General features: G+C 40.4%; 1 protein-coding gene across 1 annotated transcript; it reads right to left on the bottom strand.

Annotated features, from left to right (window-relative positions):
* Positions 1-3966: 3966 nt before the first annotated feature.
* chrnb4 (cholinergic receptor, nicotinic, beta 4 (neuronal)) lies at positions 3967-13876 on the bottom strand. Its single transcript, XM_034877432.1, has 6 exons — positions 13614-13876; positions 8951-9096; positions 7734-7778; positions 7381-7490; positions 5891-6944; positions 3967-4753 (listed from the first exon to the last, which is right to left on the bottom strand). The coding sequence occupies exons 1-6, from the start codon at positions 13660-13662 to the stop codon at positions 4589-4591; spliced, it is 1569 nt and encodes a 522-aa protein (XP_034733323.1). The 5' UTR covers positions 13663-13876; the 3' UTR covers positions 3967-4588.
* Between the last annotated feature and the right edge of the window lie 308 nt (positions 13877-14184).

Here is a 14184-nt window from a genome sequence, read left to right as displayed (position 1 = left end):
TCTGCAGCTGCGGAGAGAAGCAGAGAGCAGAGAGGGGGAGGCACAGCCACACTGAGGAACACAGTCACTGATGGGAGGCACACTGCACTGCAAAAAATGTGCAACCCACAGCTACCTTAGCTGATAAAACAAGTTGTGTGAATTTTCCCCTTATTGTCTTGAAATTGATAAAAACACCAACCTACTGAAATTAGATCAACTAATAAATAAATACCATTTTCACTATATTCATAGTTGGGAGGTTTATGGGACAGAAGAAAAAAAAACTGTCCTTTTTAATACCCTAAAAATGCATTTTCTGTTTTCTCAGTCACCCTATGAGTGATGACTATGATGATTATTTGAATGTATATATTGTTTTTCCACAGGTTGAGAGATTTCTGTAGCCTATAGATGGTTTTCACGAGGTGTCATCGGACCGGAAGTCGCCATATTGGAGGTACTCCGCATCACAACAAAGCAAAGGCACTAGATTAGATTCCGAACGTCTTCAAGGAAAATGGTTATAATTGCTTTAGGTTGTACCAATAGGTCAGACCGAGTAAACACATTTGAAATATCAGGGAGAGGAATGCCAAAGTTACCAGAGGAAAGGAGGCGCTTGTGGTTGGCAAAGCTCAAACTCACTCAGGTAGTGTAGATGGCAAACTGGGACTCTTTGAAATGAAAAAAAAACAATTGCGACTCACTTGGCTACACCTTAAATATTGCAATGATGTCATACAGTTAAGGAAAGACGTTATTGCATTACTTACTTTGGCCTTTACAACACAACGGTCGTTAATCACTTGTTACTGCGTCTCCCTCACTCATCCACACACCATCTGGGTATAGGCCTCCAAACCTTTGTAGGATTTAAGGCCTGACGCTGTGTAAGGGATGGGTGAGAAAAGCAGGTAGTTTACTAGCTATATTGGGATATGCAACCGAAGGAAGAATTGCCAGGTTGTTGTGGAAGCAGAGGGAGCCAACTTGTAGGGATCTACACTCCCAACAAACTGTTATTTCTCAAAATATTGCGCCTTTTCTTGTAGTCCAAGTGCATTTTGGATGCTTTCTGTTGTTTAGAGATGGCTACATTCACTTAAAATATCCAAAGTGCACTATACTCCACTGTACTCCGTTCAGTTGTTTATACAGAGTGCCTCCAACATAGCCGTGTATCCGGGTTGCTGCCCAGAACGTGATGTTGGTGAAAACCCTCTATTCTATTCTAATTCTTTCTCTGTGCTCATCTCCCTGGTCTGAAGTGGGTGGGCCTCCATTGGAAAAAAGGGGATGTCACACAGTTCATGTGTACCAATCAGGATTTAGCAGCATTCAAATCAGCTTTTGGGCTCTTACTAGCTGTTTCCAACCAAACGTTTTTATCCGAATTAAGTGATTTCGCAATAAAAACGCCTTATGGAAATTCTATGTAATTTCATGAATGAACTCAAAGGAAATACGTTTGGTCTCATCGGATTTTATCTTGATTGATATACGGCTCATGCGATAAATGTTGATGGAAACATTATTTGCTGAATAAATAATGAATTGCAATTAAGTTTTAGGCCATTTCATGGTTCGAATCCGCCATAAAACGAAGAAGAAGTTTAGGTTAATTTCCGCCCAGAATTTCCGCTCTGTTTGCACAGATGGCGGGTCACAACAAAAGACAGATGTAAGTGGACAAACTAGGTGACGAAAGATTTTTTAAATTATATTTACAAGTAAAACATAACGGCTATGTTAGATGAAATGCCGTAATTTATCAGGAACTCGCAAAGAAAATGGCCAACAAAGTTACGACAAGCCGTGGGATGCCCTCCGAAGTAAATGGAAGGCGCTCAAACAGCGAGACATGTCTCAAAAAAGAGTTGTCTCGCAGCAATGCCAGAGGAAAAATAAAAGGTAAGCTGCATCTGAATCATCATAGAAATGTGTTGATAGCGTTGTTGTTTTCTTATTATAGCTTGATATTTCACTATCAGCTGGCACATAAGCACTATTACACACACAGTTTTTTTTTTGCTTTAAAGCCGTTGGATGGAAGCACACTGTAACCTGCTTTATTCGCGTTAGTTTTTTTACTGAACTGTAGATATATCGATTAATAAGTGGATGGAAAATTTGCTACTCTCTAAATCTGCTCAAACCAGTCTTGATGGAGCAGATCAACATATAATACTTAAGATATTCTTTTTACTTTCTTTTATTTAGTGATACATACACAATGTTATCATAAAAGTTCTGAAGTCACATTTTATATTTGAACATTTGGATCTCTTGCGTGAAGACATTCTGGCACCGAGGTTGTGCAGAGTGAACATTTCTCGGTGTGGCTCACAGTGTGGATGTTCATTTTAAAGACAGGAAGGTTTATTTGTTTCATTAATTTATGCAGCTATTCTGGTATCTGGTCCTTTGGGTAAAACATGGTGTCTTGTAAGATTGCTTTGGCTGGTTTTTATGCATGACACAATAATAAAAATCATTCTTTCATTCATTAATAGTCTTCCATTAAGCAACCAACATCAATAGCCACTGATGTGTGCTACCATTGATTGGGGTTTGGGTGACCTCAGCAACAGTTTATGAGCATTTCAGAACAAATCTTGATTGATTGAATGTTTCTTTGAGTTTTTTCCCTTGCATAACATCCTGTGTTTCAAAAATACGTCAATGTATGTGGGTTAGCCCGCTTCAAATTGGGATGTATAGCTCTGTCTTTGACACCAGCTTTCATTCTGTCTTTCTTCACTGCCAGTTCAGAGAAACATTTTTCTTTCCTATTGTCCGTAGGGTGGTCCAGTGGTTTGACAGATCTGTCCTTCCCCTAGATGAAGGGGACGTCCAAGTGCTTTTTAGCTAACATCCACTTTGATGAAGTGCCCTTAAACAAGTCATACATCCCTACCAGCACCACAGATGCTGTTTGGTGTCTGACCCTGCCCTCTCTACTTCTATAAGCGGGGCAAGTGAAACAAGAATTGCTAATAAATATAAGATTGCATCACATAAAAGTAGAAATAAATGTCAATTTGACCTTTATTCTTCCAGACAGCACAAAATGAAACGAGTTATTTGTACACCTACACAAGACTTCAGCTGAGTCTCAGGTCATTTAACAAAACTTCTCATGCTGCAAAGGTTTTCCTGTAGATTAAAAAAAAAAAAAAAAAAACCTCATTTTGACTGAGCCCTCCTATTTCTCGAGGACTATAATATGGTAGAAATGTGTTGAAAACGCTTGCTGGGCAAGACAATTCTCAAGGACAATGCTTCCATGCATATCTTATTGGTGACTAATGAGAAAAGGCAGCTAACATAAGGCTTGTGATTTATAGGACCTTCCATTGAGTTTTATAGGACGACTGCTCCCGCTTTGTTTGAACTGAAACAGATGATGGATTGTGGATGGATTTGCTGCATTGCATTGTCTCTCTCTGACAGAAATCTAAGAGGTGAATGAGAAAGCCATGAATGATCTCAAACAGTGCCAACAGACACGGATTCCTGTCTCTTAATTCGAATGAAAGGTCTCTCCAAACAAGCCAACTCAGCACTATTTATTGAGCAGTAAGGGTTCAGTTCAGCATGTGTTTTGCAGTGAATAGTTTATGTGTGTGTCTTTGTTCGTCTATACAAATACGCACTTGAACGAAATGAATGGCCATAAAAAAAAAAAAAACATTTTGTCAAACCATTGTGCAGATCTCTTAATAACTGTTAAACTTCAGGGGGTGTGTCAGAGAAATGTCTATGGCTGTACCTCAAGACACTGTATTACCCATCAGCTCCCTCTCTGACTGTTTTGTTGTATCAACACATTTTTTTGCCTGGTCACACCCTCCCACATTTCAAGTGAACAGCTGCCTTATCTATGTGATGAAATGTTTTAATTGGCACATTTTCAACAAACGTATGGGCTCTGAGGACAAACTTTATCACAACACAGATTAACTAAGCACTCTGGCAAGACCCTGACAATTTTAAGACTTTATTGGAGATTTTAAACATTTAATCAACCGAAAGAGGACATTTTTCATACTTTAATCACACATCACATTTAAATGACATGGTAATATAACTTAAACACAAATCAAGAGTCAAACAACATCTGACATCTTATATCTCAGACACTATGGGGTATAGTTCTTCTTCTTCAACAGTTCGGCATACATCAGTGAAGTGAAATCTACATTCAGTCCAGTTCTGCAGCTGTCCATTGTAAACATGAAAGGAAATGACCTCAGTGCACTGACGTCGCATTAGGCCCATTGCAGATGTACTATTTCCATAAAACCTTGGGTGCTGTAGAAGGTTTTATTGCTGTGGACCATGTAGTTTTGATTCATGTTCTATTTTGCACAAATATGCTGTCTGTTCCATTGACGTACAATGTGAATTTTTAATGCTTTTACTCTCAGGTGCCTTATTGGTGGAGTTTGGCACAGACAATGTTGCTGTCATTGCTTTTTAACCCCACCAATATGGTACTACAGACTTTAAGCAAAAACCAAAAGGACTTTGCACTTACTACCGGCCTCCTAACAGCTTAATTGCTGGAAGGAACTACCACTTGCCCTGTCTTCTTCGTTGCTCATCATATGCGAGGAGTCTCTGAGCTGGGCTGCTGGTTGGGAACAATCTGACTCTGGAAGACAGGCTGGAGAAATAAGCCCAGAGTGCCTACGACACACACTATTATAAAGATCCATAGGAACATACGATCCACCACCATAGCCACGTACTTCCAGTCCTCTATCACCTGCAAACATACAGAAGTCAAATCAGTCAGTGTGCATGATTTTGTCATAACTTATTTTAACAAACCAGCAGTTTTGTAGAGTGTTAAGAGGACCAAAATAGTCCTGCTTTAGTGTGTCATCTGCAGACGCTGCCATGCCTCTGTGCAGCCACTCGGGGGCAGAAAATGTAACCGAGTGAATAAGTGTGAGAGTAATTCACTTTAAATCTAGGTTCTTAACATCCAAACAAACAATTTACAGACATCATGTTATCACAGAGGTGCCAAAATTATTTCAGATGAAGGTCCAAATGTATCTGGATGGAAGGCCACTGGTCAAAAATAAATTTTAAAGAACACCATCATTTGTTTAATTCTTCGTAGATAAAACTTACGTATGATATTTATTAGGAAGGTTTACAGGCACTGTGGTTTACATTGCCATAAAACTCAGATTAAGTACTTTTTACCTAAAATGTATGTTTCGTATATAAATAGCTCGTTGACCCTTTTACCCCATTTTCAATAGCGACCACGGTCGTTTATGAAACAAGTCATTTCTCATTCCTTGTTCCCTCCTTATTTTATTGATTTATGAAAGAAAGAGATTGATTACCAAACGTCTGCCTTTAATTTGCAAGGTCACAATAACTACTTAAGATTAGTGGTATTTCTTTCTGCACCTCAGGGGTCAAAGAATGCACTAAATATTATCATGCCAAGGCCTTTGATGCAGTTTATTAAGATGGAATATAGCAAATATCTACTTACAATCACAAATTAACAAACTTTTTATTTAATCCATACACAACAGAAATGCAAAAATCACCAATTTGTTATTAATTACTTTTTGCAGCGTCTCAGCTTGGCTGAATATAGTGACAGCAGCATGTAACCTCCCATAACACCAATGTCAATTTTACAATTTGACATTGGTATTTGTACATAGATTAAACCAATAATATATGTGTCAATTAGAGTTATAAATTCCTGAGGTTCTTGATTTTCAAACCTTGGAGAGCAGTATGTGTATGCATTGACAGTGCTCATTCAACATACATTATACTCGATATTAAATGAGCAGAATAGCAAAGCAAAAACGTGACTATAGCACTGAATAGATGCAAAGAAACATTTGGTTTAAATGTGTATACATACACTTTGATCATCATCATCTTCCATCATGTGCTCAGCCACAAAGCGCACTCCGTTCACCGCCTCCTGGACATCAGCAGCCCAATCTGAGCTTCTTCTCGGCTGGAAATCCTGGATAGAAGTGAAACCACTGGGAAGGTAATCAGTGGAGCGCAAGTTCCCTTTCTTGTTGGGGTGGCTGTAGCCCGTCGGATGAGCTACGTTTTTGTATCTTGGTGTCGAGAAGGCAGAGTCGGAAGACAGCAGTGCAGAAGACGACATGGTGATATCTGTTTTGGATGTGACCGGATAACCCAAGCCCAAAATGGATCTCCTCGCCCTAAGACACCGCTGTTGGCGAAGTCTCTGGCGTGCAGAGTTATTCTGAGGGCGTCTCATGAAGAGTAAGGCAGGCAGTTTCACAAGAAATATCAGCTTGACCCAGGAAGGCATGGTGTGGGTGCTGGGAGAGCGGTGGTGCACGTTGAGCACGCACACACTGGTGATGATGGAGAAGGTCACGAGCACCATGGTGAACATCAGGTACTTGCCGATCAGAGGCACATCCAGTGAGGTGGGAGGAACAATCTTTGAGATCAAAAGCAAGAACACAGTGAGAGCCAAGAGGACGGAGATGCACAGGGTCATCTTCTCCCCACAGTCTGATGGTAAGTAGAAGACCAGAATGGCCAGAGATGTGATCAAAACACAGGGAATGATGAGGTTTATGGTGTAGAAAAGGGGCTTCCTCTTGATGATGAAGTCATATGTAAGGTCCACATAGGTGGGATCCAGAGGGTTGACAGTTCGTCTGCCTGGCAGGGCCAGTATATCCCACTCCCCACTAGGAGTAAAATCATCCATACTAGCCACCTCAGACTTCAAGATCAGGTCAATCTCCGTGTGGTCATATGTCCAAGAGCGGAACTTAAGGGTGCAGTTCTGTTGGTCAAAGGGAAAGTGCTTGACCTCGATCTTGCAGGCGCTTTTGTATATGGCCGGAGGAAGCCAGTTGATGCTGCCGTTGAAAAGGACAATCGCATTGGTGAAGACTGTTACCTCATATGTACCATCAGCACTATGAAAAGAGGAAGAAAGAGAAAGAACTTTAGGGAGCCTGTGAATCAATTTCTGAGGCTTGTGTTATCAACCTTGCAATCACAGTGAAGTGAAGATAACAAGAAAGCCACTCATGCTGAAAATTTGTATTTTTTTTTCCTACAGCAAAGGACCGTCAAGTCAATATTGAAACCAAAATCCACAGAGAAAAGATTAAATATGTTAACTCTAGGTTTCAGAGAATCAGTTGAGAAAGATATTGATGGTGAACAGCAAGCATATTAATTCTGATATGTCTTGCTCCCATTCCCATCTAAAAACATAGATGTAATCTTATAGAGAAAGCATAAACAAATTATTACATCTAGTAATCTTCTGTTTTAATTTTGAGTACAAACATGGCACATATGGATGTAAAATCTCTCATAAAGTTATTACGGTCCTGTCATGCTTACTTGTTATACAAGACAATATCTGGGAGCCAGATGTGTCTGGAAGGAATGCGCAGCTTGTCGATACCTTCGTATTTTGCAGGGTCCCATGATAACCTGTAATCCACCCAGTGCTGGAGAGACAGAGGAGACCTGGAAGTCAAGATCCAACTTCCACACACTTTCACAAGACCAGCTCATTTCTAATTACATGCTTCATTATCAGTGAAGTATGTTTGGAGCACAATTACAGAAGCAGTTTGTTCCAGATTTAGAGAGGAAGAAGGGATATGGTTTAATTCAAGTTCAGGGGGAAGGACATTTAACAAGACATAGGCTGACTCAGAGAAGATGACTGTGAGCTTCATCACACTTACCTGAGTGAGCCAGACATTTGTTGTCATGATCTGTTCTCTTTCATTCTGGAAATGTACAAGTAGGGTGGGGAAAAAACAATTGTCATGCACAAATATGATTGTAATTGAACATCAACAACGTAGAAAAAAGAACAGCTTGTTGGCTGACCCTGGACATTTAAGCTATGGCTTGTGACTCCCACCCACGGGGTACTACTATAGTTCACAGGGGCAGTGGAAAAATTATAGGAAAGCTGATTTGAAAAAAAAGAAGATTATGACAACAATGTGAATATATATACATTCATATCAAGGTTTAAGGACAGAATCTTTGTAACAGGAATTATCTGAAATAGAGGAACCTTCCTGCTTACTGTTATTTTTACTCTGGCATCTACTTTGAGGTGTGGTAAAAAATAAAAAAATAAATGCATTTACATCCTCCGCTCTTCCTTGATTGCATGTTGACATATTTGCTGAGGGCTTTGTAATCACACTCCCATAACATACACTTCCAGTAAAGTGATACCAAATGCCAAATACTCCCAGGGGTACAATGCAAACTCATAAAGTGAGGCTGTGAATGAGCCTTGCGGCCTCGGTGTGCAGCTGGGAGGAGCTTCCGCTGTAAATCAGAGCAGAGCCGCTATCACTGTGGCTAAAACAGCTTTATGGCCCCTTTTAATCCAATGCGCTGAATTTTCAAACTGGACATGACAGAGCCAGAGATCACAGCTGAGCAGATCTATCCTCTACTCCATCCATCCCTTTAAAGCTATGGCCTCTCTGCACAGGATCGTAAAATTCTGTTTATAATAGTATTTAGCTCTGTATTTATTCAGTACATATCATACATACATGTCCTGCCCTTATGGACTCATTGTATATCCTGCACTCACTGCTATTGCACTTCTGGTTAGACCTAAACTGCAATTCGTTGCCTTGTACCTGTACCTGTGTAATGACAATAAAGTTGAATCTGATCTAATCTAATCTAAATCTAACTAATTGGTTTCTCAAAGCTTTGTGGAATCCTCTTTCTTTCACTCTTTTCACTCTGTCATTCCTTTTCTGTCTCCCTCTTTGTCCCACAACACACATTATATCCCTCATACACAAACACACACACAGACAGACAGACACACACACACACACACACACACACACACACACACACACGCATATACACAAACACACAAATAAATACACATGGTGGGCAGAAGTATTTGGTGTCTTACAACACTGATGAGCTGAGCCAGAGACACCTGCAGCTTCACTGTGACTCTCTCGGTCCTGTTGACAGCTGGGCGGATGAGCAGATTGTAGCGATCCTTTCTCAGCAACCAGTTCATGAGACGCTCCTCTGACTCAGCACAGCTGCTACCTGGTGACACAATTTTGTCAAGGTAGTGTATACATAAAATATAACTATCAAGACAAACGCTTCAGAACATTAGACCTTCAGTGTTTGATCGAGAGAGACTATATAAAATGTAAGGTCTATGCTGCTTGTTTGCATATATATCACCTTATGGTGGTACATTCCTTGCTGATTTTCAAATAATTTAATCCATTCGGACCATCATCCAGATTGGCTCCACATTTGCATAATCTAACTGCTGAGTTGGTTGTTTAAAGTCACTACATTAAGCTTTCACATTGAGCTACTTTTCTAAATTGAGGACAGAGCTGTCTGGATAGCAGTGGCTAGGTATGCTGCAGTGGTTTCCAACTGTGGTTTAAACAATTTAGACAGTGGCTGTTTTGCTTTCTGGCTGTTCTGTTGATTCAGAACTGAAACAAAGAGTGTTTATAACAATTTCAAAAGAAGGCATACTGGATGTGGTATTAGTACTAGCAGGAATTCAGATTCTTCAGGAGGGATTGGATCACTTCACATGGGCATGGCTTAGCAAACATGGCAAATTTAGAGCTACAGAGTGTGTCCAACACTGTGTCTTTAGGGGTTATGAAAGATTGTGGTTACATTATTTACAAGCCAACACTAACTCTTGGTCGATGACAGTACATTAACTCACAGTCTACTATTTAGAAGTTGTAAGTTACATGACTATTGACCACCCTGACTTCAATACCCTTACTTACTCTTTACACTTCCTGCTCAGGCATTAAGTGTTGGCATTATATGATACGGGTCTTATAGCTATGTAATTTGTGGTATTATTTGTACATGTAAATGTAGAAAGGTCTAAATACCCTCTCCGCCTACCTGTATAAAACACTAAAACGTTATGAATAGGATGTGAACAAATCCTGTTTAGCTAAATATGCGTACAAGCTGTTCCTCCTCTATCCCTGAGAAGACTTCATACGAACTGCATCCATAGTCTCAAGGGAAACAGCAATTGTCAATTAAGAAAGCCAGGGATGGCTGTGTTGTGCAATTATACTAAAATGTGATGAGGGCCCAAAAGTAATTTCCAAATAAGTAATTACCTTTGGGATGAGGGCAGATATTTTCAATGCATGTTAATAAGTCTGCTTTTTCCTAATCTATATCGATGACGTTTCATTTACGGGAAAGTTCCAGTGACGCCGGAGGTTCCGCCAGATGTCCCTCATTTTTGTCCGGATATCCCTCACTTTCCACTTTCTTTGTGTTGGCATTTTAAACTCTGGTAGATTCGGGAAACATCCTCTAAACAAGTATGGCCATTTAAATTATGTTTATCTTTGTTTGAGTAAAATTCTCATCAAATACTCAACAACCATTTTTATTTCCAGAGCTTGCCTCCTTACGTGCACATGTTCAACCAAAATAAGTTCCTTCCTGATGCTATTTTGCAGAGGCACTGTTACTGTGTCCGTGCCCAAGATGATTGTGAATGGTTTAAAGAAATGCCAACAAGCCAAAACACATTTTTCTCCTATCCAGGAATGTTTCTTGTTTTTCCACAGCGCTGTGAAGATAGGTCTGGCGTGCAATACTAGCTTTTGCCTAAAGTCAAACCACTGGATGTCCAGTACGTTTTAAGTGAGAATGAGCTATGAATACCAATACTTAAAACTTCGTACTTAAACTTAAAATAAACTCCACCTCCTTCCCTCCATCCCTGACAAACGAAGCCCATGTCAGGGGTGAAGACAGGCCTGATTGAAACTGATGATAGTCCTTTTCATCTGGACCAGAATGAATTAGGACTACATCTTCAATTGTCTTTACATGCAGCTGGTTATTAATGCCCCCACATGGTCTAGAGTTGCTGAGTTGACTTACTTGTGGTAAACATACCAATGAGGTGAAACTATTACTGATGGGCCCGTAGAAGAAGACTCGCTACTGATCAATACTCAGCAGAGTGATATTCATGGCTGCAGAACCTCAGAGAATCAGCCAGAGGTGACGTCAGTCGATTTAGCCAGTTTGCTTTGAGTGTAGCCCTGAATGTATTGTTGACGGACAAATATGAAACCAGACAATAGCCTATGTACACGTGCCTTTTCGCCCGGCCATTCATATCGGACGCTTATCTCTCCCGCCTGTCACAAAGCGATCCATTGCATGAGTGGGGGAAACTGTGTGTGTGAGTGTGTTTATCTCTGTCCGTCTGTTGGTCTCTCCCTCCTTGTGACTTAACGCGTGTCTTGCTGTGAGAAATCAAGACTACCTAAATCACCATGAACCTACAGTGAGAACTCGCCCGCTCAACCTACCTACAAGACGCCATGAATCTAATACTTGTACATGCTACAAGGTGTGAATGGGAATTTAACTCCATGAGGGAGTGAATACGTTTTGAGTATAAGGTGAAAGAAAAGACAACATAAGTTTAAGTACTCCTCCATGAGGACACAGGTAGGATGAGTTATATTTTGAATATGCACAAAGTTTTGAACATGAGCAGAAATCTTGCTCAAACACATCTGAAATATTGAATTAATGTATCATTGGGGTGAATAATTGTCATATGCACATTTAAGGATGTTTCTTCCCCAACAAAAGACCCAAAAGAGGAGGAAGGACTAGGCTGCATGTGTGCTGACTGAGATATAATTAGAAAAGTTTATCCAAAGGAGAATAGTAAGTTGAAAGCATTACAAAATGCTTAAGAGCCTTATTGCAACATATTCCATTATGTTTTTTAATTTGGATTGTAAGTTATGTTTCTCTTTACATTTCACATTTCCAGCATACACAGATTCTGAAAAAGGTAGAAATAGGTGCATGAAAATTACCAGAATGCACGAAATAATTTGTTTAATGTTCAGACTTTTCTGGGGGAAGACTCCAAACTGGCCAGCTGAACTGAACATACACTGGCTATTAACAAGCTGGGCAGGCCAATCCGTGTTTTGCATTGCATTCAGTTTATTTTAATGGGTCCGGGCTAAGCCCTGAACGTCCTCAAGTCTTAGATATGCCCCTGGAGCCTTTTGTGAAGCCACGTGATGATTCTGTGTACTATAAGTAAGAACATCCAACGCAAATCTTCTATTCTTGCTCTGTATTGAACTGTGTGTGCCATCATCGTCTCACAGACTCGTGGAGCTTTGCAGGGCGTGGCATGCCGACAGTCTAGCCCCATGGGTCAGCACATGCTGCCGTGGTTGTGCCTTTGTCAGTGACTTGGCTGAGGTCCCCTCCACAGCAGTCTTTACACAGATGTTGTGTTGTGAAAGCCCTTGAAGACCTAAGTCAACAAGCTCTATCTTCTCCAAAGGTGAAGGCCAATGGCAACACCTAAACTTGTGATTATCTGCTACTGCCACTGTGTGTTTGAGTGTATGTGTGTATGTGTGTATGTGTGTATGTGTGTGTGTTGTGTGTGTGTGTCTGTAGGTTTAATGTGTAAAATTAAAAGTGCCTCAAAAGTGTTGTGTTGACATTAGGTTGATTCAAAGTGAGGTCAGGCGTGGTAATACACTGATAGAGTCCGCTTTTGGATAAGGTCCCTCTGCCCAGCACACCGAAAATCATTGTTTACGAAAATGTATTACAGTTCCGCGAGTATAATGAAGTGTGTGAGTGAACCAAAACATGGGGCAAAGGTCGAGTGAGGTTTTATAAACTAGCCTATATAAAAAAAATGTTCTCTTCTACATCCTGTGTTCCAGATCTCAATAATGTGATTATCAGCATTAATAAAATGAAGGCATTATCAAACATTCCTTTTTGTCTTTTTCCTTTCCCCTTTTATATGGAGAAAAAATTGAAAGCGTTGTCTATGTAACACATGAGGATTCATTACTAAAATGTAACTGACTGACTAAATACTAAATACACAGGGAGTGTCGCAGCATATTAAATATTAAATATTAAAAGCATGTTGCACGCCATTAAATAGACTTATCCTGTTAGACAGTGTTTAAACTTTCAGCCTATTTGATCTCTCTTAGTAAACCTACTTAGGTCACGTAAAATAATATTTAGTGCCACACCTAGACCCTATATTTTGTAGATCAGTCTGAAGCGGCAATATCAGTACGCTACCTACTGATTAGGTGAATACAGGCCACATTTGATAGCAGGGCCAAATCCTCAAAATGTTCCACTGTGTTACAGAAGGAGGCTATAATATCTCTGCTCAATTTGTGAAAAAAACAACAACGTTTAATACTTTTCATACATGTGTTTTGCTGTTGGCCTATATTTAAATACTGCAGAAAACTTAGCTGGTTTCAAAATTAAAACAAAACACTAGTGGGTATCTGCATGTTTCTGTTATCACTGTGCAATTGAGCCACTGCACTAAAAAGGTAGCTGCACTCAAAATGAAAGGCTGCGATCGGACTTTGGGACACCAAAAGGACAATCACTTCTCAGCACAGAAGCACTTTCACCCGAAATAAATGTAGGAACTCTGACACAGAAACAAGCACATGTTAGAAAATTCTACATTAGTAGGTTCGTTCACAGAACGTAAAGAAAGACAGACTTACAGTGAATGAAAGTGAAAAAGTAAGCGAGGATGGAGAGAGCCCGAGTCATTTTTTCGGCACCATCTGATCCGCGGGACTTGCCGGTGATGAAGCCTCAAAGCTGCGATGTTGAGCGCTCCTCTCGGACATGCCGCTGTTGGACTATAGCCTACGCGCTTACGGTTTGGACACTCAATCAGCACTGTGTTGATGCCCAAAAAAAGAGATAATTGACCAAAAAGCGATATCTGTTGCTCCTTTGTGGGGTTACTTTACAGCAATACGCCCCAGTCTCCTCCTGGGTCTTTACGCTCTGCCGGCGCGCAGTAGCCTGTCTACAGGAAGTCCTGCAGGACCTGTACCCGGTCTGTGATCGGCTACAGTACACCAGCTCAGCAGCTGTTTAGATAGTAGCTTACATGTGCTGTAGCCTATGTACCACTTAACATGGTATAGGCCTGCTGTTTTGTGATAGGCTAATTGAAAGGGGAAATTGGATGTATTCATTTCTAAACATTTACCTTTGCAGTGCACTTGGATTTGGTGAGGACATGCCTGCATGTGGGAAGTAATACTATGCAGTCAGTGCACT

This window comes from Etheostoma cragini, chromosome 1 (genome assembly GCF_013103735.1).
Source record: "Etheostoma cragini isolate CJK2018 chromosome 1, CSU_Ecrag_1.0, whole genome shotgun sequence".
In the NCBI taxonomy this organism is placed as follows: domain Eukaryota; kingdom Metazoa; phylum Chordata; class Actinopteri; order Perciformes; family Percidae; genus Etheostoma; species Etheostoma cragini.
The sequence above is the reverse complement of the archived record's forward strand: the minus strand, read 5'-3'. Positions and strand labels throughout refer to the sequence as shown.

What these genes read in the sequence shown, in the direction of transcription:
- chrnb4 (XM_034877432.1), bottom strand. Translation starts at nt 13,662, where the DNA reads ATGACTCGGGCTCTCTCCATCCTCGCTTACTTTTTCACTTTCATTCAC. An exon ending in TGGCTCAGCTCATCAGTGTT is followed by an intron (nt 7,779 to 8,950) that starts GTAAGACACCAA and finishes GTACATTTCCAG; the next exon opens with AATGAAAGAGAACAGATCAT. An exon ending in GATATTGTCTTGTATAACAA is followed by an intron (nt 6,945 to 7,380) that starts GTAAGCATGACA and finishes CTCTTTTCATAG; the next exon opens with TGCTGATGGTACATATGAGG.